Here is a 26,748-nt window from a genome sequence, read left to right as displayed (position 1 = left end):
AGCCCATGCCTTGTGTTCTGTGCCAGAGCTGCCAATCTTTTTTAAAACTGACAGTTCTCTGTTATTCATGCCAAGTTTCGTTTCTCACAGTGTCCTGCAATTTTTATTTATTTTTAAGAGTATCCTCTCCCTTTTCCTCGTTTGTTTCCCCTAAATAATCTCAAAACTATTCGCCCTCCTTCACAGGACCCTCCGCTTCCTCACCCAGACCTGCTATTTCCATTTTCAAGTTTTGAGTTGGCTTCTTTGCATCCATATCTTAGAAGGCAGCCTGAAAATTCAAAGTAAAATATCTTTTCGCTGGGATTCTTAAAACATTTGCTCAGGTTTGATATAATTAGTAGTTCCTTGGTCTGATATGTAGCTCATTACTTTCATATTGGTGATGTTCCTTCCAGGATATTCTTGAAAAGGCAGAAGCTTGGGAGAAACTTAGGCCTTGGTCCTGGCTCTGTGCAACCTTGGGCAATTTATGTAAACCTCAGGTTCTTTATAAAGTAGGACACAGACACCAACTTCACAGGGTAGGGGGAAGAATGTGCTCAGCATACACAGCAGGCGTTCAGGCAAACTAGATCCTTTCTCCCTCTCCTAGGGCTGCGTGTAGCCCAACCACATTGTATGTCATGGGTTTTGGGAGAAATGAATATGAAACAATCTCTCCTTTCTGTGGCAGCCTCTAAGCTGGTACCATTACAGTACAGAGAGTAAGTGGGAAGATTTCAGAGGCATGAAAGACACTGGGGAAGTGGCCCTTGAGTTTTGTCTGGAGGGGAAGGTCAGCAGGCACTGTTGCTGGGAGGAGGTTGCTTGAGTAGAGGCCAGGAGGTGAGGGGGACAAGGAGGCAAGAGCCATCACGATTCCTCTGGAGTTGACAGGTCTAGTTGCTGTGGCGCATGTTGGAAAGTTGAAGTTAGTCCGAAGTACGATGGTCTTCAGGCTCTGCACAGAGGACTTTCGACTCAGAATAGAACATAATGGAGTAGTTTGGGTAACGGCACTAATCCTCGTTAAATGGATTATCTTTCAGGGTGGCAAGAAGAGAGGGTTTTTATGTCTTTTATTTTCACCAGTGTCGTGAAGTGAACTTTCTGGGACTCATCATTTGATAAAAATTTTACAGCACAATACAGTACACCCGTGTATGCTCATGTATATTTGCTTCTTGAAATAAAAGTTCTGTGAAATAGTAGTTACCCAGGGTATGTGTACTGCTCAGGGCTGACTATATAATTTGCAGGATCTTGTGCAAAATGAAGATGGAAGGACTTTTAGTTCAAAAAGTAGGGAAAAAAGTGCTATTAAAGGTACTTAAGTATGTACTTTGTCCTTTCTTCCATGGTCTTTCTTTCTCAACTTGTTACGGTGTTTTTTATTTTGTTTTTGTTGTCATTCTAAGTAAAGAAAAGTTAAATTAGGGAGTTCCTGTTGTAGCTCAGTGGAAATGAACCTGACTAGTATCCATGAGGATTCGAATTTGATCCCTGGCCTCACTCAGTGTGTTAAGGATCCAGCATTGCCATGAGCTGTGGTATAGGTCGAAGACATGGCTCAGATCCCATGTTGCTGTGGCTGTGGTTTAGTCTGGCAGCTGTGAGAGAACAAGAAAAAAAGTTAAATTAGAAGTTTAAATTATTAAGATGAATTGCTCCATTTATCTTTATAACATGCAGTGCCAACACTTTATAAGACCATTTAACTCATGTGTGGAATCACCAAAATTTTACAATTTGTATTTCTTAGCTCATACTTGCACATGAATTTTGTTCTTATCAGAGTAGTGGAAATACTGTATAACACTAACTCACCTATTTCACTTTTTTTTTGGCTGGTGCCTGAGGCACATGGAAGTTCCTGGGCCAGAGCAGTGACCCCGAGCAGCCAGGGAACTCCTTTTTCACTTTTTAATATGCGCACATTCTACCAGGGCTCTCTACCTTAGGTGTACTGATGGGTAAGGAAGGACTGAAAAGAAAGGGGACCACAGGTTTGCCTTATGCTTCCCTTTCCTTCTGTGTCATCATTTTCAGCAGAAGAGGTTGACTGTTCCAGGGAAGTAGCACTGAGTAAGAAAGAGTCAGCTAGGATTATCCTTGGTCTTTCTTACATCTTAGAATGCCATTGCCATCTATCTTCCGGTTTTACTGGCAAGTCAGTGACCCCACCCACCACACCTTTCTCAGATGCAAACACCACATGCTTATCCTGTACTTGCTCTGAGTCTCTATAGTCATCCATGGGTCATGGGCCCACCTGAGTTCTGTACTCGTGGGGCACTGCAAACACTGTAGGTTAATAGGTCAGCAAGGAACCACAGGCACTCATGTTATGCATGTATCTTCTTATGAATGTGCTCCATTGTCTCATTGGAATTCACATATGAAACACAAGTCCAGAGATAAAACTATTAAGAATTTCAAGATGGTAGCAGCAGACCGTTAAGCCAGGTGGGGGCCTCTTCATAGAATGGGGCCCTTGAGACTGCATGGGTCACATGCCCATGAAACTGACTCTGGCATCACAATCTATTTTCTGTTTTCTTCCATTTTATTAAATGGGGTCATGATTGGCAGATAAGGAAACCCACCATTAAAAACGTGGACTCTAATATCAGATTGCTTGGTCTGTGTCCTGCTCCACCACTTGCTACCAAAGATCTTTACGGTACATCTATTTCTCTTACATGAAATTCTAGGAAATGTTAGTAATTACTTTATGAAGTTTTTATGGACATTAAGTGAATACATGTAACATGCTTGGAAGGGTGTATATCCATGTAAGTATTCAATATTAGTTGATCATCATCATCAGTAATATTGTTACTGTTATTACTCATTTGCATCTTGCTCTAGGTAAATGCTGAAAAAAAATTTTTCTTTACTGAACAATAAGCACCTTCACTTATTCTAAAATAGATATTGTCTTAGGTTTACCACTATCTGTGTTTTATTGTGACTGCGAGTATGAGAAATATTATAATAACCAAATGCTTAACCACCACTTAATGCAACAAAAATACTTACAAATTACAGTTTAATAAAAAATCCAGTGAAAGAGTACTTAATTTCTGTTTCCCCTCTCCAAGATTAAAACAAGTAGATCATTGGTATTTCTCAATTATCAGTTAAGAAAGAAACAAGGATATCTGGAAGATACCATTCTTTTAGCTTAAGGACCCAGAATTATTCCTTTTGGCATGAAATTCTTAGATGATGAACTTCAATCGTAAGTTGAAATGCTAGAGGAGAATGTTTTCTATCTTTGCAAACATTGATTTTTGTTACAGACGCAGACTAAATCCCTAAGTCATAACATTAAATGAAAAGAGTTCAGAATGGTGGATATTCAGTCAATACTGTTGTTGGAACAACTTTAAATAAAAGCAAGCAAAATGCTGGCTGATTTGTTTTGATCTGTTTTGAATTTTCTTTCTTGATAGTTTCATGATAAATAGGACTTATTTTGTACCTCATTTGCATATTTCCCATCATTAATTGAGGTACTTGAGATCTCTCTTCCCATTGATGGTTTGACATTTTATCTTTATTCGGTCTCTCAGATTTGATACTGAGTGGATATATGGTCACTTTGTATCTGATTATCAATTGGGCTGATACACGGACATTGATACATGGGCATATTTATAGTTGGATAATTATCTTAACATGGACTTAAACTCCTTGAAATGGATTTATCTCAGGCTATATTAAATAAAATTTGGGACATGGTAGATATTACAGAGAAAATATGCAAAAAAATGTGTTTTTATCTACCATTTATTGACTTTATGTGTTGTCAAAGATATGCTCAATTGAGTATATTTTAACTTCCCATTTTATGTTAAGATGGAAGATTAACTACCAATCAAAGCTCAGTTATATCTTTAGCAAGGCATCAGCTCTGATAACAGTTTATCATCCTCTTCAAAAATTACCGTGGAAGAGATAAAAACACCTGAAATCCAAGCATTTAAGAGATCTCACTTTGATTATCTAAAGCAAATAGAAGCATACACATCAGTAAAATGGTGAATTAAATTGAAAACACCCACACTCAGATTTAAAGAACAATTCAGGTCTGTTACCTGGGCAATTAGATTAGATGAAAAATTATCAGATCTCTTAATTCAGGATGACTGAATTGGACCGATTTGCACATCTGCACTACATGTCACTTTACCCTGAGTGAGGGCCACAGTTCACAGGATCACTAGCACCTGTCTCAGGATTAGATGAGCTTTGAAAGTGGTGATGCTTGCTTTATATTTCTAGTAGGAATGGCATTGTTATGCTTATTATTTTAAAGCACATTATTTCTAGTCAGCTGAAAATGAATGTTGGAGCCTTAGATGATTAACGCTGTAATTTAGTAATAATTGGGATTAATAACTAAGTTTTGAAAGTGCACATTCAGTTCATTTTTATTTGCGTATTTGAACTAGGTATTTAATCCCTTAAGTATATACTGTGTATATAGTTTGGAAACAGTTTTTAGAGAAGTGTCTCAGTCTTCCATCTCAAGTTTATCAGTTGCAGATAGATTTTGAAAATTTGCAATCCTGGTTTTTCTTTTAGTCTTTGGTTTTTAGATTCCTTGCATTAATTCTTAGCAGTTTTCTGAAGCTAAGGAGTCTTTTATTTCTTTGTCTGAAATAATTGTGAATGACCATGCTAACAGAATGCTTAAATTCAGGCATTCAAGTTAAAGGTGCCTTGTTTCCTGGGATGGGTGCTGCCCCCATAGGCTTTTCTTCTTCTTCATCTCCCTCCAACCCCCTGCTCCCTGTAGCCAGACTGCCAGGAATTCCGGTGCCTCTGAGTCTTTGCATGGACTGATCTTACAGACTAGAATACCCTTCCTCTGTTTTTCAGTACCTAATTCTGCTTGTCTTTGGATTCGCAGCTTCTGCCTCTCAGAGGCCTTCTGTGATTGACCCCTCCTTTCCTATCTCTTTGTACTCTTGACAGCCTGTGTAGCACTTGTTACATTTATTATTCCATTCTACTGATTTTTCCATTTAAATGTCCTGGTAGACAAATAAGCATCTTGAGGCCAGTGCCTTGTTCATCTCTTCTATGGCTGGTATTCAGCACATGCCTGAACATGGGGATACTTGATAAATATTGGCACAATAAATGAATGAATGAATACAAAATTGAGGAATTTGTATGAGTACTGTGTATTTCTGTTATATGCAAGTATGCCGTTTGTTAAAGTAGAGAAGTAGTCTGAGCATGACTAGCTCTTTTATAGGCTGAAATACACAAGGTCATTTGGAGGGAGTTGGACTAGCCAGAAATTGTGAATTTTAGGCTACTGACTAAGTCACTGGGGCTCAAAGAGGAACAATTCAGTTATTTTGGTAAAATAATTTGCATGTAATTTTTATAAAGTTACAAAATATGAAATGAAAAAAGTAAGCTATATATACTCGTGGGCCTAGGCAAACGAACTCAGAGGTACTTTATTTTTCTCAGCTCCATACGTCTATTACAGACTTTATAAAGTATATAAAATTTAATATAGATTGTAAAATAATGTCATGAATTTTACATTATATATATGCTTTGTTCTTTGTACTTTGAATATTTCTGATTTTGATGAAAATCTAAAACATCATATCTAAAGAGAAATAACATAGAAATGAAGGGATAAGAACAAAATTACTTTTGATCTGGGGAAATCATGATAATCTTACTTTTTATTTTCTGTCTACACTTAGAAAAATTTTTTATACCCATTTAAAGTCAAGGTGAAATAACTATGGTGATTAAGATCAAGTCTATGCAAAGAGTTAATGGTCAAATTTACACATCAGTTGCATAACAGATAATATTTATTTAATACCTGGAGTGGGAGTCAGGAAATAGAAGAAAGCCAGATACATTTTATACTGCAGTTAAGAAAACTCAGGCTCTCTAAGTGGATGGATAAAGTTATTTTCACGTAATATTCTAAATTGCCAAAGAAAAATATCACTTGTGATATTCTTGTTCCTGTAAAGAGTTTCCATTTGAGTTTATGGGTCATAATGAACCATATGGAGAAGATTAGTGATTAAAAAACATTTGGGTTATATGGCTATACTAAATTAGATGCACTCAGAACGTTAGCTGTTATCTGATTAGTTTTCCATTCTGCCTAAGATAATATATGCTCATTCAGAGGAGTGGTGTGAGGAAGATACTGTGCAGGTTCTAACAGGACCAGAGGAGGGCTGGCCAGCATCCTCTCATCAGGAGTGTTATCACACGTGCATCTCCCCTTCCTCCCTACCTCACTTCCTACTAAACCGTACACCAGGTCGTCTTTCTAGAAGTACTTTCTTTGAGTTTCAGTAACATGTGATGACAACAGTCTATATCTGTGAAGCATTTTATTGGGAATTCAATGTATTTCATGTATGAATATCGTTCCCATTAACATTAGCTCATGAAAAGCATTTGTATGTCACCTTCTTACCAGTTTCACTTCAGATTCTGCCTCTAGTGATTAATGAGACAGAGATAGAGTCTAATCTTCCTGTAAACAGATCTACATATTTTTTCTTCTTAGCATATTATATACTGAAAGTCATAAACTCCTTGTTGCTTGCTTTTTTTATCTCTCAGTAATCTACTGGGTTTAATGCATGGATTTTTAAACTTAATATTTTGTTTTTAATTTAACATTTTTATGAGACAGTCTCAGTAGTAAATCACAGTAAAATGTTATAGTCACATTAAACTTTTTTGCTGACATACGGAGCTTCCACTTAATATATATCTAATATTTCCTAAAGTATTTAAAAGTGGGAATTATTCTGTTATTTTTCTTTTTATTTCCTGGTAAGTTCTAGTCAGCTTCAAATACTGAACATATTGAAATATGGTTTATAGTAACAATAATATTTTAAAATAATTTTTAAGAGTCCTGATGAGAAAGCATCTTTTAAACATGATTGTTGGCCTTAAGTACTGATTATTAGCAATCACATGGGTATATCATTAATTATTTGGTAACTTTTCTTGACATTAAATGTTTTAACATATTTAACATTAAAATATTGTCATGTTACTAACTAATATACCAATGCATGGAAACTAGGAAATGATTTCATTTCAGCCATCCCAATTTCAGAAAGCCTAAAAAAGCACAAGCATTTGTTTCCCATTTCTGTAGGGGAAACAGATTCATATTTATTATAAACTATGCAGTAATGACATGACTGCCCTACCTCAGCAGCTTTGCTTTCATTTTTTAGGTAATAAAATTCATAAGGGATAAGTGAAAAATAATTGAGGAGCATTTTTATTTTTACTAGAGTGTTTGTTATTGCTTTGCCATGTAATATACACTAAAATGTCTATTTGTGATTCAAAGAAAAAAAGATTAGAGCTGAATTTCAGTGTAGTGTGCATCCAAGCATTGAATTTGATCCTTAGTGTAGTAATTGAATGAGAGCAGTATAGTGTATCAAATTTATCCTCACTCTTTAGTTTGTTAGCAAATGGCTTTTATTATGAAGGTTTTAGGGTCGGGGAGGACTTTAAAAAATCGAATCCCCTTTCTTCTTTCTGGCAGATGTGTAGGTATCAGGGGGATGTTTTTTGTACATTGTAGGGGATGAGGAAGAGGGATAATAGCAGTTAGAGAAGGAAAACAGAAGGCAGTGGACTTACAGGAGGTTTTCTGACCACTGCTTTCATAGCAGAAGGCGTAGGGGTGTCTGAGTGCCCGCCCTCGTCAAGCAGGTGTCTGCAGGAGTCAGAAAGGGGATTTGCACGAGCTCTTGCCCCAGTATTTTTTCCTAGACCATAATTTTTGGACACATGGCATGTCAGTTTCCTATTGCTGCTGCAACAAATCGCCACAAACGTAGTGCCTTAAAACAACACACAAGCTTATTATCTTTTAGTTTTGGAGGTCAGAATTCCAACATGGTACTCACACAGCTCTAATCACAAGGCAAGGCTTTGTTCTTTCCAGAGTCTCTAAGAGGACAATTTCTATTCTTGCCTTTTCCCAGCTTTTAGAGGTTGTCTGCAATTCTCTGGTTTATGGCTCGCTTCCATCTTCAAAGCCGGCAGTGGCCAGTCAGGTCTTTCTCATACCGTATCATTCTGACAGACTCCCCTGTCCTTCTTTTTCACTTACGAAGATGTTTGTGATTATCTTGTGTCCACAAGAATAATCCAGGATAGTTTCCCAATCTCAAGATGGGCTGATTAGCAACCTTAATTCCATCTGCAGCCTTAATTCACCTCTGCCATGCAATGCGACATATTTAGTTTCTGAGGACAAGGGTGGAGACATCTTGGTGGGGAGGCTCTTATTTACCTACCACACGTAGCCTAATTTGTTGATCCCTCCGTAAGTCATACTCCAGTATTCTTTCTCTCCAACCTCCTCTATTCCCTCCCTCCTCATCCAAATGCTGCCAAGTGTGGACAGTTTGGGCAAAAACCCAGTAGAAACACAAAGAATTAATGGACTGGAGTTCCCATCATGGCGCAGTGGTTAACGAATCCAACTAGGAACCATGAGGTTGCAGGTTTGATCCCTGGCCTCACTCAGTGGGTTAAGGATCCGACCTTGCCGGGAGCTGTGGTGTAGGTCGCAGACACGACTTGGATCCCACGTTGCTGTGGCTCTGGCGTAGGCCAGCAGCTACAGCTCCAATTAGACCCCTAGCCTGGGAACCTCCATATGCCGTAGGAGCGGCCCTAGAAAAAAAAGACAAAAAAAAAAAAAAAAAAAAAGAATTAATGGACTGGGCTAGTGGCTTTTACATTGTATTCTGCTTACATTCTGTCTCAATGCAGCAAATATTTTTGAGTCTCTGCTCTTCATTCTTTCAACAGATGCCTTTTGAACACCTGTGAGCTGAGCTCTGTTACATGCTCGTTATGAAGCAGTGGGTGTGGTATCCATTCTCTTGGAGCCTACGCTTTGGTGAAGACTGACAAACACTAAAATACCAAATCAACAAGAAAAATATCAGCTAGTCATAAATGCTAGTGAGAGAATTAAAACAGAGCGATGTGAATGGCTGGGTGGCTACTTGACTTGGAATGAGGAGGGTTTCCTGAGATCTGAATGAGAAGGAGCAGCTAAGCATAGGAAAAGGGGGCAAAGAACATTCTGGGCAGAAGGTTTAAGGAGGACAAGGCCATACAGTAGCAATGAATTTTCTGCTGAAGAAACAAAATATACCTGGAGTTTAATGGGAGAAGGGAAATTGGTATGAAATGTGGTCTCAGAGGGAATTTGGGACCAGATCACAGCTCTGTAAGCCATAGTAAGGAATGTGGATGCTATGTCTGCTGGAATTTTTTTTTTTTTTTTGTCTTTTTGTCTTTTGTTGTTGTTGTTGTTGTTGTTGCTATTTCTTGGGCCGCTCCCGCGGCATATGGAGGTTCCCAGGCTAGGGGTCTAATCGGAGCTGTAGCCACCGGCCTACACCAGAGCCACAGCAACACAGGATCCGAGCTGCGTCTGCAACCTACACCACAGCTCGCGGCAATGCCGGATCCTTAACCCACTGAGCAAGGGCAGGGACCGAACCCGCAACCTCACGGTTCCTAGTCGGATTCGTTAACCACTGCGCCACGACGGGAACTCCTGCTGGAATTTTTATAATCCATTAATATTATGTGGCTGTTGTGTGGAGAATGATTGACAGGAAAATAGGCGTGGAAGAAGAGGGACACTGATGTGTGAACTGTTGTAACACTCCATCCAACAGATAGTCGTGATTATCAAACTCCAATTTGATAGTGGAGTTGGAAATAATATTCGTGTATTTGTGATATATTTAAGAGGATATTGAATCGACAGGGTAACAATGGAATGGATACAGGGAATGAGAACAAGATGGAAATAAGGATAATTACTCGATTTTGGGATTGAGTGCTGGTGCCATTTCACGAGATGAGGAAAATAGAGGATGAACAGTTTCGGGTGGGGACCCAGAGTTCTCTTTTGATCATGTTGAGGTTGAGATACCTATTAGACATCCAAGGAGAGCTGTTAAGTTAGGCAATTGGATATATAAGTTTTGGGATCTATGAAGAGACTAGTATAGCTGAGAGAGTCATTGGCACATTGATAGTATTCAAACCATGGTCACGATAAGATTAAGACGACAGTGTAACTAGAGAAGTAAACCCATGATGTAGCTATGGGGTAGTCCAATACTTAGAAGTTCAGCAGAGCAGTATGGCTTGGCCAAGAAGACTGAAAAGAAGCAGCATCAATGCTGTGGAAATGGGAGGAATGAAATGGAGAAAGATAGACAGACAGACAGACAGACAGACAGATAGATAGGGAGATTGCCCGTATTAAAATTTGTTAAGAGATCAAGTAAGACAAGAACTTAAAGATGACCATTAGAGTCACTGAATATTTTGACAAGAGCAGCCTTTATGGGGTGCTGATAAAAAAGTTGGATTAGAAGGTGTGGGGTGTTTGTATAAGGGATGGAGGCAGTGACTTCAGAGAACTTGGCATGAGGTGCTCAGCTAGGGCAGGGCATTTTGAATTGAAATGTTATTGCATTATTACTTTTTCCCCCCAGAATCTATGTTTTCCTACCTATAGAAGAAAAATTTATTTTTATAGGATGTGTAGACATTCTATTACTACATTTACTGTGTACAAATAATTTTAGAGGAAGCAAAATTAAGACTTAAAAAAGAAATAATTTCATGAGCAGTTGAAAATTATGCTAAAGCGTATTATAGGGGCATTAGAAGAAATCTTGAATGTGTGTAAGACTCTTATTGGGGCACCAAAATTTCACAAGTGGGCGGAATATGACGAAAAGACTCACTTACCTGTTGACATTGGGATTGAGTAAGACTAAATTTCTGTTTTTATGAAAATCCTGAGAGCCACTAAAACTAGTTATGTGTCCCATTAGAGGCTCCACCCCTACCCAGGGTGGCACCTTCTTTAGTGAGTTGTGGCTAGGATGTCTGAACTAATAACTACTGTCATTATTTAAAATTTTTTATTATGGTTGATTTATAATGCCCTGTCAACTTCTGTATAGTAAAGTGACCCAGTTATGCATATACATATATACATTCTTTTCCTCATATTTTCTTTTATTCTCTTCTAACTATGTCTGATTTGATATAGTTCCCACTGCTATGCAGCAGGATCTTATTGCTTATCCACTCTAAATGTAGTAGTTTGCATCTACCAACCCCAAATTCCCAGTCCATTCCTCCCCCCCTCTGCCCCTTGGCAACCACAGGTCTGTTCTTCATGTCTGTGAGTCTGTTTCTGTTCTGTAGATGTGCCATGTTTTAGATTCCACTATAAGTGATATCATATGGTATTTGTCTTTCTCTTTCTGACTTACTTCACTTAGTTTGAGAATGGAACGATTGCCATTATGATCTGAGTTTACTGTGCAAGTTTTAACAAGCAGTCATAATAAGGGAAAGGGGTAAGGTTTTGAAGTGCTTGTATAATATTGCCCTTGATGAGGAACTTAATGGTTTTTTTTTTTTTTTTTTTTTTTTTTTGCAAATTTCTTGTGAAGTCTATCCTTGCAAGCAGGTATTTTAACTTCTTAGTGTTTCATCTTTTCCTTCTTCCATGCAGTGTGTCTTTAGTTACTTTTTACTATGGCACTGACAGAGGGGAAATATTGCATTGTTCAAATACTTTACCATTGCATTTTGGCCTTGTTGGCAGTTCTTTGGTGTTAATTTTAATTTTCTTGTTTTAAAGCCTAGTTTGAACTTTCACATTGAGCATTCACATACTTTTGAATATTCATCATGAATGTTCATCATACTTTTTTTTCTGCTTTTTTAAAAATGATTTTTATTTTTTACATTATAGTTGTTTAAGTGTTCCGTCCATTTTCTGCTATACAAGAAAAGTAACCCAATCTCTCTCTCTCTCACACACACACACACACATTATTTTTCTCACATTATCCTCCATCATGTTCTATCACAAGTGACTAGATATAGTTCCCTGTGTGTACAGCAGGATCTCATTGCTTATCTCATCATGCTTTTGAACATTTACATTGACTCACAGATCTTGGCCCTGGATGAAGTAAAGTAATTCCCCCTTATCTGTGGTTTTTCCTTCTAAAGCTTTAGTCATCCACAGTCAACCATAGTTCGAAGATATTAAAACGAAAATTCCAGAAATAAGAATTTCATAAACCTTAACTAGCGCACTGTTCTTAGAAGCGTGCTGAAATCTCATGCCCTCGCACCCTGTCCTTCCTGGGATGTGAATCATCCCTTTATTCCAGTGTACCTGTTCTGCAGTAACTTAGTAGCCCTCTTAGTTATCAGATCAACTGTTGTGGTATCACAGTGCTTGGGTTCAGAGTAACCGTTATCTTACTTAACAATGGCCCAAAAGTAGAAGAGTAATGATGCTGGCAATTAGAATGTTCTCTCATTGTGCCTAACTTAGAAATTTAACTTTATCATAGGTGTGCTTGTATAGGAAAAAACATACTGTTGTCAACCAAAAATTAAATAATAGTCAACATTAAGAAAGAAATGGAGAAATTTTATTAGAGCCAATCCGAGGATTATAACCTGGGAGACAGTCTCTTGGAGAGCTCTGAGGACTGTTCCAAAGAGACAAGAGGGTGGGGAGGCAGTACACATGTAATTTTGGTGAAGGACGTACTTGCCACACATCTTGGTAGAAGGTTTCCACTCATCACCAGGAGTGGGCATCTCAGTTAATGGTTTGAGTCCTTTTCTAAGTATGGGAAACATCCAGGTTCATAAAAACTTTCTTCTGGAAATACCCAGCTATCTGAGGGCCCGTTCCAGTTTTCCCAGAGCACAGAATATCCCATTCTAATCTTTACTCTGAAGTCCTTCCAGGGTGCATGGTGTATTGAGCTACTGCGGTGGCCGATGACTTGATTCTCATGGAACTGGATGGTGGGCAACATTCTTTATTGTACAATCCCTTCTCTTTCAGTCTTAATTTTGGCCCAGGTTTGGGAGGCAGTTTGTGACCAGTTTGTCCAAGGCCCCAAGAGTGCCCATTCCCAGGTGGATTTCAGGCCACTCAGTGTGCTATTACTAGACTGGGCTCTGTCTAAGTAGCCAGAAGCCTCTGGACTGCTTGTCTTACTAGCTGTTGCAGTCTGGGAAACGATTCCCTCTTGGTGCTTCTTCCCATACTATGACAGTCATGGATCTTAGAGAAATGTATCTTTGACCATCGTTTCAAGCTGCCTGATCATCATTAATTTTATCACAGGCTCAGTCACTCATTCGGTTCTGCAAGGAACACCAATCTTGTAAAATAGGCTGAATACACGTAACAGTGATAAGGTCAGAAGTTAGTACTTAGGCCAAGAACTTCTTTCCATTAGGTGCAGCCCAGAATCTCCCTAGCCTGTCCGACTAGTGTGTTCTGCGCCAATCTTTAAGGGCCATGAGGTATTGATATTGTGCATAAGGTTCACCGAGATGTCTGCATGTGCAAGGCTGGTGGTTGGTCTTCGTGACCCCTTACAGGATGGAGAAAGAATGTTATCTTCTAAGAAATTACATGGCAGGTGCCAGAAGAAGAGAAATTGATCTTTATGGTTGAACAGGTGTTTCTGCCATTGGGGAGGCCTGGTTGATGCATAAAGTAGATGCACAGTGCACACTAGAGGGAGGGAGGAGGCCCAATGAACAGAGAAAAATTTTGTTTGAATTTTTCTTGTTTTGCCTTAGAATGAGTTTTTACTTCATCAGTATTTGTAGGGTTTGGTACTGTCTGTGGTTTCAAGCATCCTCTGGAGGTGGGGACAGGGGAGCTGTGCATACATATGCCAGTTCTTTACAGATGATACTTTGAAACAGCGCCAAAAGTTTGCTATGTATATAGTGCTTTTAATATTAGCTCCTTTTAACAAACATCTTCTTAAAACCTGTCTTATGGCTGACAGAGTGCTAAGCACAGGACTTACAAAGGCAAAAGGAGCTTGTGCTCTAGTGGTGAGTGGGGCAGAACTATAAATACACGAGGATTCCAGTTTTATGAATGTGTCTGGGGGGATGGGAAGAGAGTTAGTTGTCGAAGTATTAGTGGTGGTTGCCTCTGGGTCATGAGATTAGGACACTTATTTTCTTCATCTTCTAAGTTTTCTAAAACTCATGCCTGTGTATTAAATTTATAATCAGAAAATTCTGTTTAAATTATTTCCCCTATGGGAGTTCCCGTTGTGGCTCAGTGGGTTAAGAGCCCAACAGAGTGTCTGTGAGGATGTGGGTTCAATCCCTGAACTCACTCAATGGGTTAAAGATCCTGCGTGGCTGTGGCTGTGGCTGTGGCTGTGGTGAAGGCCAGCATCTGCAGCTCTGATTCGACCTTCCATATGCCACAGGTGCAGCCTTAAAATGAAAAAACTAAATATATATATATATTTTTCCTAGAAACTCATATTCTTCTGTTTTGCACTTTATGTAACATTTGTAATAAAAATCAAGTCCTTTCTCTCATCATCATGTAACTTTCTTGCTGTTCTTTTTCCCATCACTGTTTATTTTTGTGAAATTCCTTCTCAACCTTCCTTTCTTGCTCCATGCTGCTGAAGGAGGTAGCTTACACATCGCCATTCAGTGATGAACAAATCCTATACCATACCTCAACCAAACACTTTTATCTTTGTAGTCTCTGTTTTCATCACTATACACAGTATTGAGCATTGTTGATTTGTCTCTTCTCTGCGTATATCCTCATGGTTGCCCTTTTCCTTTCCTGTGTGCTTTCAATTTATTTGTTATTATTGATCTCATTCTTCTTTTCTTGTGAAATGTTTATCCTAAAACACATCTGTAAGCCACTTAGAGCTCTGCTTGGATACAGTTAAACATTTCATTGAATGTGAGCATTAACAATGTATTTCTTTAGTTATCTGTAGGTTTCTCTCTGGGGATCTCTTTGAAAGCAAGTGCAACACTTGAATGCAAAAATGTCATGCAAAAAATTCACGGACATAGGTCAGCATCCACTGAGTCCATCCTCTGTCTCGGAAGGTTGACTTCAGGGACATTTTATGGATGAGTATGATTGTTGTTTTCCAAGGTAATTCAGGAGGCAGAAGTGAGTGTCAAATGCACCTAATTTTCCTTTTTAAACCATTTTGGAGATAACACATGATAAATTATGCAAGCCTACTTGAAATTAGTTTATTCTGCCTCTGCACATTCTCAGAGTTATGGACTCCACATGTGAATAAAGTGGAATTTATTTTTCTACTACTTAATTGATGTTTTGTACCATCAATGTAATTTTTTTTTTTAAATTTCCTTGAGTTCTGTGTTCTAGAACTTGAAGGAGAGACAATATCAGCTTACCTGATCCTCGTTGCTCCAATTTGATAGACCTGGGTTACTCCCTTTTGGTTTTCCTCTTTGAGGACAGAATAATTGTAAGCTCTTTTCCTTGCCCCTTGAAGTGTCCTTGCCTGTACTTTTCTTAGCTCAAGAATTGCTTTGTTGAGTATGTGACCAAAACTCTCTGCATTTACTCCAGGCCAAATACAGGAGAACATCCTCACCTCTCTGTTTTGTTTTCTATATTCTTCCTCCTGATATTGCTGAGCTTTTGGTTGCAGTTGCACCTTGATCCAGGCTCCGAATTGTAAGAGGTGGTGTTAGCCCTGCTGTGTGAGCCTCAGCACCTTGGGGTGGATGAGTTGTAGAGATAACCCAGAGTAGCTGTCATTGCGGAAATCGTCATTTTGGTGGCAATTGTGTCAGGATTCCTGTATATACGTGTATTTTCAGTTAACATAAACATAGAAGATTTAACTGAGAAAACTCTAGTGAATGAAAAATTGCTTTGATTACTTAGACACATCAGGGCTGATTGAGGGAAAAGATTTTTGGGTGAAAAGACTATTGGATGATAGGAAAAAAACCAGTTTGGGATTAAATTATTATGCAAATAGTCCTTGGAATGAATGAATCACGTGAGTTAATCTAACATGTCTAATCTGCTTGGTGGGTAGCACTGTTCTTAGTTTTTAAAAAGGAGGATAGAAAGTTTCTCTAAGGAGAAAGGGCTTGAGTTTGGTTATATTTCTTCCCTCTCTTCCTACCTTCCTCTTTCACTTGGCTGTGTCTTCTGAGCTTCCACAGGGCTCTGCCATAGCCCTTACCTCTCACCTTAGGGCACCTTATTGGTGGTGTATGTATATTTATCTGCTTGTTGGTCTGTAAGCAACTCGAAAGAACAGACTACATCTCATTTATATCTTGGGTGGTCCCACTGGCTCCTAATGTGCCTTATATATAATCGATTCACAATGAATGTAAAGATGTATTTTACACTTAAGAGCAACTTCCTGACTTTAACAGTATGAAGTATTATCATGTGTTAAATATTGGTGCTCTGGCAAACAGGCTTCCATTAGAGAAATAGAAGGGGTCAAGAAAAAATAAAATGTGTCTTGCAAGATACATCTACAGATGGTAAAGCTAATCAGCTGCCGTGATGGATTTCAGAGAAGGAGGTGAGATCTCCATCCCTGGAGATTTTTAAAAGATGGGGCAGAAGGAAACATCTGTGAGAATGACTGAAGCATTAGATCTGTCCTGAGGCAAGTAGACAGACAGAATGACTAATGGTCTTGTGATTCTCTGATTACTTGGCCTAAAGAAGAGAGGACTGAGGGAAGACATTGACATGACTTCAAATATGGAAAACAGCTCTTACCACTTTCCATAGGGGAGCAAGTTGAAGGAGCTTAGCCTAAAGTCTTAGCGATTTGGGTTACCATTTATGGTTAAGGATTTTTAAGATGTAGGTTGTGAAAATCCTGTGTCAACCTGCACAATAAAAGACTCATTTGTGTGAGATGTGGAGTCAGCTTGATGATTCTGTTGCAGTAAAAATATTTTTTATATTACTCTGAATGGAGAGACTTATTCTGAGACATTATTTTCAGCGTGCAGCATTCTTTTGGGAAAGGAAAACGTTTCAAGTGCCATGCATCATCACTGTTTCATGCCAGGAGGAGAGACCAGAGATAATAGGTGTGAAATTCTTCCCATCTGAATATGGGATTATGTTATTAAACCAGGAGCCGAAGGGTGAGGAGGAATCTGGGACATTGCCCTGCTCTACTGGGTCAGCTTTGTTTGGGTCACTGGATCTAGAAGAAATATAGAAGAATTGGGGCAACAAAGATCTTGTCAATACAAGGGGAACCAGAATACCTATTAACAACCAACCTTCATTAGGTATTTGGTTGTACTTTCAACATTCAGCCACATGATGTCACAATTGTATTTTGATTTTCCTCGTGTATTTGTCTCAAATAATAGATGAGGGCGTTTTCAAAGCTGGAGAGGAGAGATCTGAAACGCGGGGGGCAGCACAAGTCCAAGAAGATGAAGACACTCAAGTTGAGATTCCAGTTGACCAGGTAGCCTCCATGTCTTTAAACATATGTATAAACCTATGACTACTATTGTCTTTCAAGTTTTGTGTTATCTGCCCCGAGCTGTTTGGTTTTTTTTTTTAATTGTTGTTTGTTTGTTTTGCTTTTTAGGGCCACACTCACAGCATATGGAAGTTCCTGGGCTAGGGGTAGAATCGGAGCTACCGCTGCCGGCCTACACCACAGCCCCAGCAACACCAGATCCGAGCCCTGTCTGCGACCTATACCACAGCTCACGGCAATGCTGGATCCTTAACCCACTGAGTGAGGCCAGGGATCGAACCCTCATCCTCATAGATACTAGTCGGATTCGTTTTGCTGAGCCACAAGGGGAACTCCCTATCCTGTGCTGTTCTTATGCAGATGTCAGTTAAACCCTCTTGGCTGTTAACATGTGGCAGAACAAACTTCAAAATAAAGCACTTTCAGTTCTTCCTAGTATTGCTGCAAAGAGTTGCCATTTGGACAGTCTTTTTTGTGATTGGGCAAAATGTCATTTCCTTAATAAACAGCATTGAAAATGAGGTGAGTTAGGTATGAGATACAGAGGGAGAAAGTGCAATACAAAAAAAAAAAAGAGTATTGGCTTGGGGTTTTTATCTAGGAAAAAAAGTCCTCTGTTGAGAAAAGCAGTTAAAAAATACTGTGATATTCTCTCCTCTAGGGCCGTTGAAATGGTTGGAATTTGTTTTTCATAAAGGAACTGCTTATATAAATGCAACTCTGATATTTTCTAAGTGTGCATTGCTTTTCATTTTAGGCCAATGGAAAACTGTACTTTTAGGGTGTGTGTGTGTGTGTGTGTGTGCTTGTGTGTGTGCTTATGTGCATGCACACACACATGTGCTTAAAGAGGGAACAAAGTAGTGTTAATTCTGGCTAAATGATACAGGAAATAAAAGTTGTTTTGGCTTTCTAATGCATTTTAGTCAGATTTCTTACAATTCCAAGTGGAGGACTGGAATTTAGGTGAGGAGGGAAAATTCATAATCCCAAGCTCAAGCAAATATGAAGTCACCAGGAATTGCTACTCGTCCTCTATTATGTGATATTTCTGTTTCAAAGAGCAAATTTCACAATCCAGCAAATTCCACAGATGATCTTCCCAGTCGTATTTGTCTTAGTGCAGCAGTGAAATTGCTGCCTGATTATTCCACAGGCATTTTCTATAAGCGTCACCTTCCTGATGAAAAGCTTAATGTGTTAAAAATCACACAGATTTCAAAAATCCAATTTATTATCCAGGATTAGTTGCAACTAATAATTTTTCATAAATTCTAGTTACAGGTATTTTTTTTCCCCCCGAGGGAAAAGAGAATTTTAAGTCTATGGTGAAGTGGTGATTAAATATGTTTTAAGACAAAGAAGAGTAATCATCATGTATGTACCTAATAGCTGTGGAAGCCAAGGGTAATTTATATTCCAAAGTTAAAATGCCAAATATCAAGGGAAAGCCAGCATTATTACCAAAAGGGAGAGCTCTTCGTTAAACAACTTTAGTTTTGAAATCTGTGAGAGTTGTTTCTTTACTTGTGAGTTTGATGATCACCAGGAAGGGAAGGGGATGGAGGCGGGGGTGATCTCTGAGAATGCTCAAAGAGCCTTGGATACCGTGTCCGTAGCGCTTAATTTCTTGTTTGACAGGAGAGTGCTAGCTTATTAAAATACGAGTATGTGAGAGAGACCGATTAAACAGATCAGTAAAAGCAGGGCAATATCAACCAATTGATGTCAGTTTGAAGGAAAGAAAACCAGTTAACGAAAGGTCAGAATTGCCTTCTTCGTTGATCCTATTAGTGATAGAGTTCGGGTTGTCTAGCTCATGCGGTTGGCATGAGATGCGTGTGAGGTCAGGTCTTAGAGTCGTTCTCTCTATGGCCTGGTGGTCTTTTGCTCCATCTACGAAGTACCTATGATACAAATATTGTGAAAAACCAAGTGGAGAAATGAGTGTAAAGCTCCATTCTAGTAAAAATAGCTCTGGAGTTCCCATCGTGGCGCAGTGGTTAACGAATCCGACTAGGAACCATGAGGTTTCGGGTTCGATCCCTGCCCTTGCTCGGTGGGTTAACGATCCGGGATCCGGCGTTGCCGTGAGCTGTGGTGTAGGTTGCAGACGCGGCTCGGATCCCTCGTTGCTGTGGCTCTGGTGTAGGCCGGTGGCTACAGCTCTGATTGGACCCCTAGTCTGGGAACCTCCATATGCTGCAGGAGCCGCCCAAGAAATAGCTAAAAAAAAAAAAGAATAGCTCTGACGATGTGCCTTAAGGGTGATGTTCATTAAGCAACGAGTACTATTTATTCAGTACCTGCTGAATGCCAGGGTTGCCCATATAATTGTGAGGACAACCCTGTGAGATAAGTCTCATCGCCCCCACTTTATATATAGAAAGAAAGTGAGCTCCTGCAGGCAGAATTACTTGCTACCTTTAAGTAGAGGAATTGGGAAGTTCCCGTTTTGGAGTAGCGGAAATGACTCTGACTGGTAACCACGAGTTTGCAGGTTCGATCCCTGGCCTTGATCAGTGGGTTAAGGATCCAGCGTTGGCATGAGCTTGATGTGGGTTGCAGATGCGGCTCAGGTCCTGCATTGCTGTGGGTATGGCGTAGGCTGGCAGCTGTAGCTCTGATTAGACCCCTAGCCTGGGAACCTCCATATGCCATAGGTGCAGCCCTAAAAAGCAAAAAAAAAAAAAAAAAAAAAAAAAAAGTAGAGGAATTGAGATTTGAATACGGGTCTACTTCAAAGCATGGCCCTTTTGTGACCTGGGGGAAGAATAGTAAATGCCCTCCTCCTCCCCCAAAGCCAATTATTAGCCCAAGGAAGGAAACAAATTCCTGCGTAAGAAAGGAAATGTCCATCGTATACTATTTGGCTCAACTATAAATGACACTTACATACCTTTCCTTTGGGGCCATACTCAATTAACTTCTTTGGACTTGTTTCCCATCATCTGAATGGTTCATATTGTAACTTTGTCAAAAGACAATGAGGAAGGGTGTGTGTTGTGTTTGTGTGTGTGTGTGTGTGTGTGTGTGTGTGTGTGTAAATATCGTGTGCACATTGGCCAAGTACTTTATCTTTACCTGAAAGCAGATGAGGTTTTATTTTTTTTTTGATGATTTTTATTTTTTCCATTATAGTTGGTTTACAGTGTTCTGTCAATTTTCTACTGTACAGCAAAGTGACCAGTCATACACACACACACGTGTATATATATATGTGTGTGTGTGTGTGTGTGTATACACACATTATTTTTCTCACATTATCCTCCATCATGCTCCATCACAAGTGACTAGATGTAGTTCCCAGTGCTATACAGCAGCAGATCAGGTTTTAGAAGTAAATATTAAGGCCTCTGTTGAGAGGCAGTTCTCCACGGATCTCTTTCGTTGTTGCATATTTTGTGAGAAGAGGCACAGATTGCTTTGTTCTGGGCTGTGTTTTCAAGGATGTTTGTGTAGTGAGCAGTCTCAAATGACAGAGGTAGTGACTTCCTCGGAAAGAGTCATTCTCAACTGGAGGTGATTTGCCCCTGAGAGGACATTTGGCAGTTTCTGGGGACACTTTTGATTGTTATAAATGAAGGCGTGCTACTGACATCTAGTGCATAGTGTCCAGGGAATCTGCCAAAATCTTGTATTGCACACAGCTGTCCTTGCAACGAAAAATTATCCAGTCCAAAATGTCAGGAGTGTTGAGATTGAGAAATCTTCATGTGGAGCAAGGGCTAGGTTTGCTGCTGATCTAGTATAATGAAGACAATGTCTCCCATAAAGATGGTATAGCAGGTTTACTATCCATTATATAAAGAAGTGGCGCCATTGAAGTGTATTCTTCAAATGAGTTAAAATGGTAAAATTTAATGTTATGTTTATTTTATCACAATGCAAATATTTGGGAAAAAAAAAAAAAGGTTTGGGTTCCCTAAGCTTGGGGTTCTTCCCCTGTAATGCAAGCCACTATGTGTATCACCCAGCCCCCTACGCGTTGCCCTGTGGGAATAGGGCCTTGGGAATAGGGCCTTGGGGAGTGGAAACAAATGCTGATCCTCTGGCTATTGCTCTCGCAATAAAGTCCATTGTCTCTGACCCCGTAGTCACTTGTCTTCTGCCAGCATCCATGAAAAGATGGCAACGCTAATGTGTTTGCTTGTTAAAAGTATGGTACAATTCCAGATCTTCCATAGTCTTTCATAGCCAGTACTGATCCCAAGAGGCGTTGTGTTTGTGTGTTTCAGTGTTGGTAGTGGGGTGCTGTGGACTAATCTCAGCTAAAAACACGTTTGAGCTCTGTCCCCAGGTCTAGACTCTTAATGTTTTAGAGACAAGTTAATGACCCTGTGTCTAAAACTGCTTCCAAACCCATGGGAAACCAAAGAACGTCACAATCTTTTCTTAATGTGGGGAAGGCAGAGCAGATATATTTTCTCAGGGGAGAGTTTAGTTCTCATAAGAATAAAGTATGCTTTAAAAATTAACGTTTTTACCTGTACATTTCAGATCAATCTGGTTGCCCAAAAGCAGTGGAACAAGCACCCCATTAACCAATATCTGCAGTTAAACCCTGGCACCAAATACTTATGTGTCAGTATGCTCCATTTATAAACTGATGCTTTTCCAAGATAAGGAGGCAAGAAATGAAACTGTTTCATTTTGGTTAAGTAAACTGCCTCTAGTTAAGTAAAGATCAGGCAGGAGGGAGAATCCACCATCTCAGAAACACAGGCAAATAAATACCTATAAAATAGGCAAAGAAGCAATTATATTCTGAATTTTGTTCCATTTGAGAGAAGAGAGCAGAAGATGTGATAGTAACTTTAGAGTGGTTTTGGATTGTTTTATAGCTTTTTCCATGCATTTGTAGTTGATTTTGAGTAGCAATAAAATGAGAATTGCAAGATATTTTTATGCTAAGTAGTTTCATAGAATAGCATTTAAGCCAGCATCATGAGCACAGGAGCAGTGAAAGCTTTTTTTTTTTTTTTTTTTTTTTAGTTGGAGGTTGTGATACATATGATTTTCTTATTTATTGGGATAATGTGAGAAAAAAGAATGTATACATGTATGTGTAACTGGGTCACCATGCTGTACAGTAGAAAATTGACAGAACACTGTAAACCAGCTATAATGGAGAAAAAGAAAAATCATTATAAAAAATAAAAAAAAATAAAACTTAGTAAACCCTTAATAACAAAGTTACACATATACTCTTTTTAAAAGTCAACCTATCCAACAAAAATTATAACAAAAATAGCAACCACCCTCCCCAGCCTTTCCCCATTTGGATTCCTGCTCTACGGATGTAACCAATTTGTGTTTTTAGGTATTTCTCATGGAATATATGGCTGTATTTTTAAACCTTATATTCTTCTGTTCACTCTATTTTAATACTTCTGAGATCCTTGAGGCTTATAAATAATGGCATGTCATAGTTTAACTGGCATTTTATTTATTCTAAGAGGTATATAAAATAATGGAGATCCTTTTAATTGGTGAGATCTTAAATTTGATAATTTTTTTTATTTTATTTTTCAAGTTAGATATAATTTATTAATTTTATCTCTGACTATGGGAAGATGATTATTTAGATCTTTTACCATCCTCTGTCGTCCCTCCCCCCAAATCAGACCACACACACACACACACACACACACACACACACACACACACACACGTCCTTTCTCCTTTCTTGACGGTATAATTTTATAAATTTTTTTGGCTAAATCAATATTCAGTTTACGCATTATTTTTACTCTGGAAGTATTATTAGCTGAGCCATGTCGTATACTCTGGTTACATTTCCTTTTTTGTGTAATATTTTTTTTACTGCTACTTATATTATTATTTTATCTTTTTAAGGCATCACCCACGGCATATGGAAGTTCCCAGACTAGGGGTGAAATCAGAGCTACACCTGTTGGCCCACACTACAGCCACAGCAACCAGGGATCCAAGCTTCGTCTGCAACCTATACCACAGTTCATGGCAATGCGGTATCCTTTACTCACTGAGCAAGGCCAGGGATTGAACCCATGTCCTCATGGATACAGTTGGATTTGTTACCACTGAGCCACGAGGGGAAACCCATCCTCCTCCTTATTTTAATAATTGTCTGTGTTTTTTTTTTTTTTTTTTTTTTTCCATTTGCTTAGTTTTCTGATCTGTGTTGTTATTACAAGCCATTTCCAAACTCTGCCAGAATTACTCATCTCTTCTTGATGTGCTCAAAGGTTCACAGTGATAAAAATCTCAATTTCATCTTTTTTCAAGTCCTTCAATCATCTGCCTCAAGCTGGTTAATTGTTCTTTGGCTCTAATTTTCAGAATTCTCCTGGTATTTTTCTTCACCATTATTTGGTGAATTTCTTTGGCTTCTCCAGTAGATGGATGTCCTTGGACTCTACGTCTTCCTCTTTCTTGGTTCCATACCTTCATGTTTTGTGGAACTCACCTACAGTAACCTCCTGGGAAAAGCCTCACGAGACGCACTTTTATTTTTTGAGATTCTGCATGTCTGAAAATGTTTTTTTCCCCTCCTCTACTCAAACATGATTGTAAACATGGCTAGGTATAAAACTCTAGGTTAGATGTAATTTCTCGCAGAATTTTGAAATCATTGCTCAATTGGTCTTCCCTTCCAGAATGGCAGTTGGGAAGTTTAATGCCATTCTATTTCTTGAGCCTTCTTAAACAATCCTTTGTTTCACTCTGGAAGCTTTTAGGCTCTTTTCTTTGTTCCTGGTGTTCTGACAAGTTCCAGTTGTGTGCTTGGTGCAGGTCTTTTTACTTATTGGACTAGGTATTCAGTGGGCTTTTTTATTCTGAAAATGTTTGTTTTTCAGTTCTGGAAAGATCTATTCGATTATTTCTTAGGTAATTTTCTTTTCTCCATTTCTCTACTCTGCTTCTGGAACAACAAGTATTTGGATATAGGACCTCCTAGACCAAGCCTCTACTTAACCTCTCTTACTTTCCACCTCTATGGGGTTTTTTCTGTTTTCTAGGTTTTAAAAAAAAATCAACCAGATTCAGCATTTATTTTCCATCTATTGCTTTTTTCCTAGTCATCATATTTTTAGTTTTTAAGAGCTCTTTCATACTCTCTGAATGTTCCTTTTTATAGCACCCTATTCTTGTTTTATGGATGTGGTATCCTACCTTATCCCTCCAAAGATTAATCTATTATTTTAAAATTTCTTTTCCTTGAACTGTGTTTGTTTCTTTTTCTTCATTTCTTTCTGCCTTCATGATTTCTGTCTCCATGTTAGAGGCTCTCCTTGACTGTCTGGTTCGATTTTTTAAATTGAAATATATTTGACGTATAATGTGTAAATTGAAGGTATATGTCTGGTGAGATTTTAGAGTGAAGCATTAGGAAAACTGTGTGCATAGTCACAGCTCATCAGGCTGGGGGAATTTCACTGGAGAGTGACTGGTTTTGCCATTTTCATTGGCAAACCTCCAATTTTCAGCATCTGTGTTGTTCTATTGAGTCAGTCTATTTCCTTTGAATAGAGTCTTTTGATCTCTTGCCTTGATGGTGTAAGCCTGGCTGTGAGCATTTTGGAATCTGACTGTGGGAAGGGGGCTTGGAGACTTTAAGTAAAAGACTTTTAGTAGAGAGACGGATTCTTCTAGGTTTCAGTATGGTGCCCTTGTTTTCTACGTGCTAGAGAGCAGCTTCTTTATAGTACAGCATCCTTAGATATAAACCTCCTTTCTTTCTCAAGGGCAGCAATTTAGGGGTCTATCTCCTTCTTTTAAGACTTTAAGCCAATCTACCTGTTTCTAGTTATACCTATGCCCCTTCTTCCAGAGACAGATGGCGCCTCCCATCTCCAAGCCTTCTATAGGTTTTTTCAGCACGCAAAACTTGCTTCTTGGCTTTTCCACCCTACAGTCTCAAATTTTAGCTTCTCCAGTTCACTGGCTTTACAGTTTCCCTAAACTTTATTTGTTACATTTTTATTTTTATTTTTGCTTTTTAGGGTTGCACCTGCGGCATATGGAGGTTCCAAGGCTAGTGGTCTAATCGGAGCTGCAGCTGCCAGCCTTCACCACAGCCACAGCAACGCCAGATCTGAGCCCCATCTGCAACCTACACCACAGCTCATGGAGCAATGCCAGAGCCTTAACCCACTGAGCAAGGGCAGGGATTGAACCCGCAACCTCATGGTTCCTAGTCGGATTCGTTTCCCCTGTGCCACGACGGAAACTCCAGTTTCCTTAAATTTGAGGCTCCTATTTCCTTGTCAGGCTTCTGTGTCCTTACAGGTTCATCCCTTTATAAATTGCCCTTCCATAAAATTTAGAGGAGAATGAGAAGGGAGCTAAGAAAAAACGAAAAAAAAAAAAAAAAAACCCAAAAAACTCACATATTTGTTCAATCTACTGTGTTTAACCAGAAATCACTTTCACACTAATTTATCCCGGTGAAAATAAACTGTCTTCATAGTCATGCATAGTCAGAGTCTTGGGATGACAGACTCAGCCTGTGAGCAAATTTCCTATGATTGAGTCTCTTTAGTGTCTGCTTACTCTTCAGTTTACCACAGACTTCCACACTCCCTATTATATAACACCTGTCCTGAATGACACATTTCTTTTCTTTTTAAAAATTCAATGGATTTTTATTATATTTATAGTTATACAACCATCAACACAAGAATAACACATTTCTGTCTTTTGCCTGGCCCCTGGGGGCATTTGAGTTTGTGATGATTGACCTACACATAGAGAGCACAGTGCCATCTTAAAGAATCTGCAACCTAGAAGCCATCATCAGAAACAGGAGGTTTGAAATCCAGACATGCCCATTGGTATAGTTTCGTCACTTCTGGAAATCAACAGTCACTTAACACCTTCTCTTATGAAAGGCAAGCTCACTGGAGAGCACGTTTTTATTACTTTTCCATATGCAATGAAATACACAGCCAGATAAAGGAGGCTGCTTCTTCTGACCAGACCCTTAAATCTGTTTCAGTGAAATGTATTTATTAAAAGAAGAATTACAGGGAGCTCCCATTGTGGCTCAGTAGAAACAAACTCAACTAGTATCCATGAAGGATGCAGGTTTGATCCCTGGCCTTCCTCAGTGGTTAAGGATCTGGCGTTGCAGTGAGCTGAGGTGTAGTTCACAGATGTGGCTCAGATCCCGTGTTGCTGTGGCTGTGGCTGTAGCCAGCAGGTGCAGTTCTGATTCAACCTCTGGCCTGGGAACTTCCACCATATGCCACAGGTGTGGCTCTAAAAAGACAAAAAAAAAAAAAACAAAAAAAAAAAAAAAAAAAAAAAAAAGGATTATAAAATGTTTAGAAGCAGA

The 26,748-nt window shown here is 39.0% G+C and overlaps 1 protein-coding gene across 1 annotated transcript in view; it reads left to right on the top strand.

Moving 5' to 3' along the window:
- DCDC2 (doublecortin domain containing 2) overlaps positions 1 to 26,748 on the top strand; it is a 174,827-nt gene that overhangs the window by 124,117 nt on the left and 23,962 nt on the right. Inside the window, 1 exon segment of the mRNA XM_013977473.2 lies at positions 17,308 to 17,408. Within this exon segment, the coding sequence (XP_013832927.2) occupies positions 17,308 to 17,408 (101 nt within the window).

Source organism: Sus scrofa, chromosome 7, assembly GCF_000003025.6.
Source record: "Sus scrofa isolate TJ Tabasco breed Duroc chromosome 7, Sscrofa11.1, whole genome shotgun sequence".
Classification (NCBI taxonomy): Eukaryota; Metazoa; Chordata; class Mammalia; order Artiodactyla; family Suidae; genus Sus; species Sus scrofa.
The sequence above is the reverse complement of the archived record's forward strand: the minus strand, read 5'-3'. Positions and strand labels throughout refer to the sequence as shown.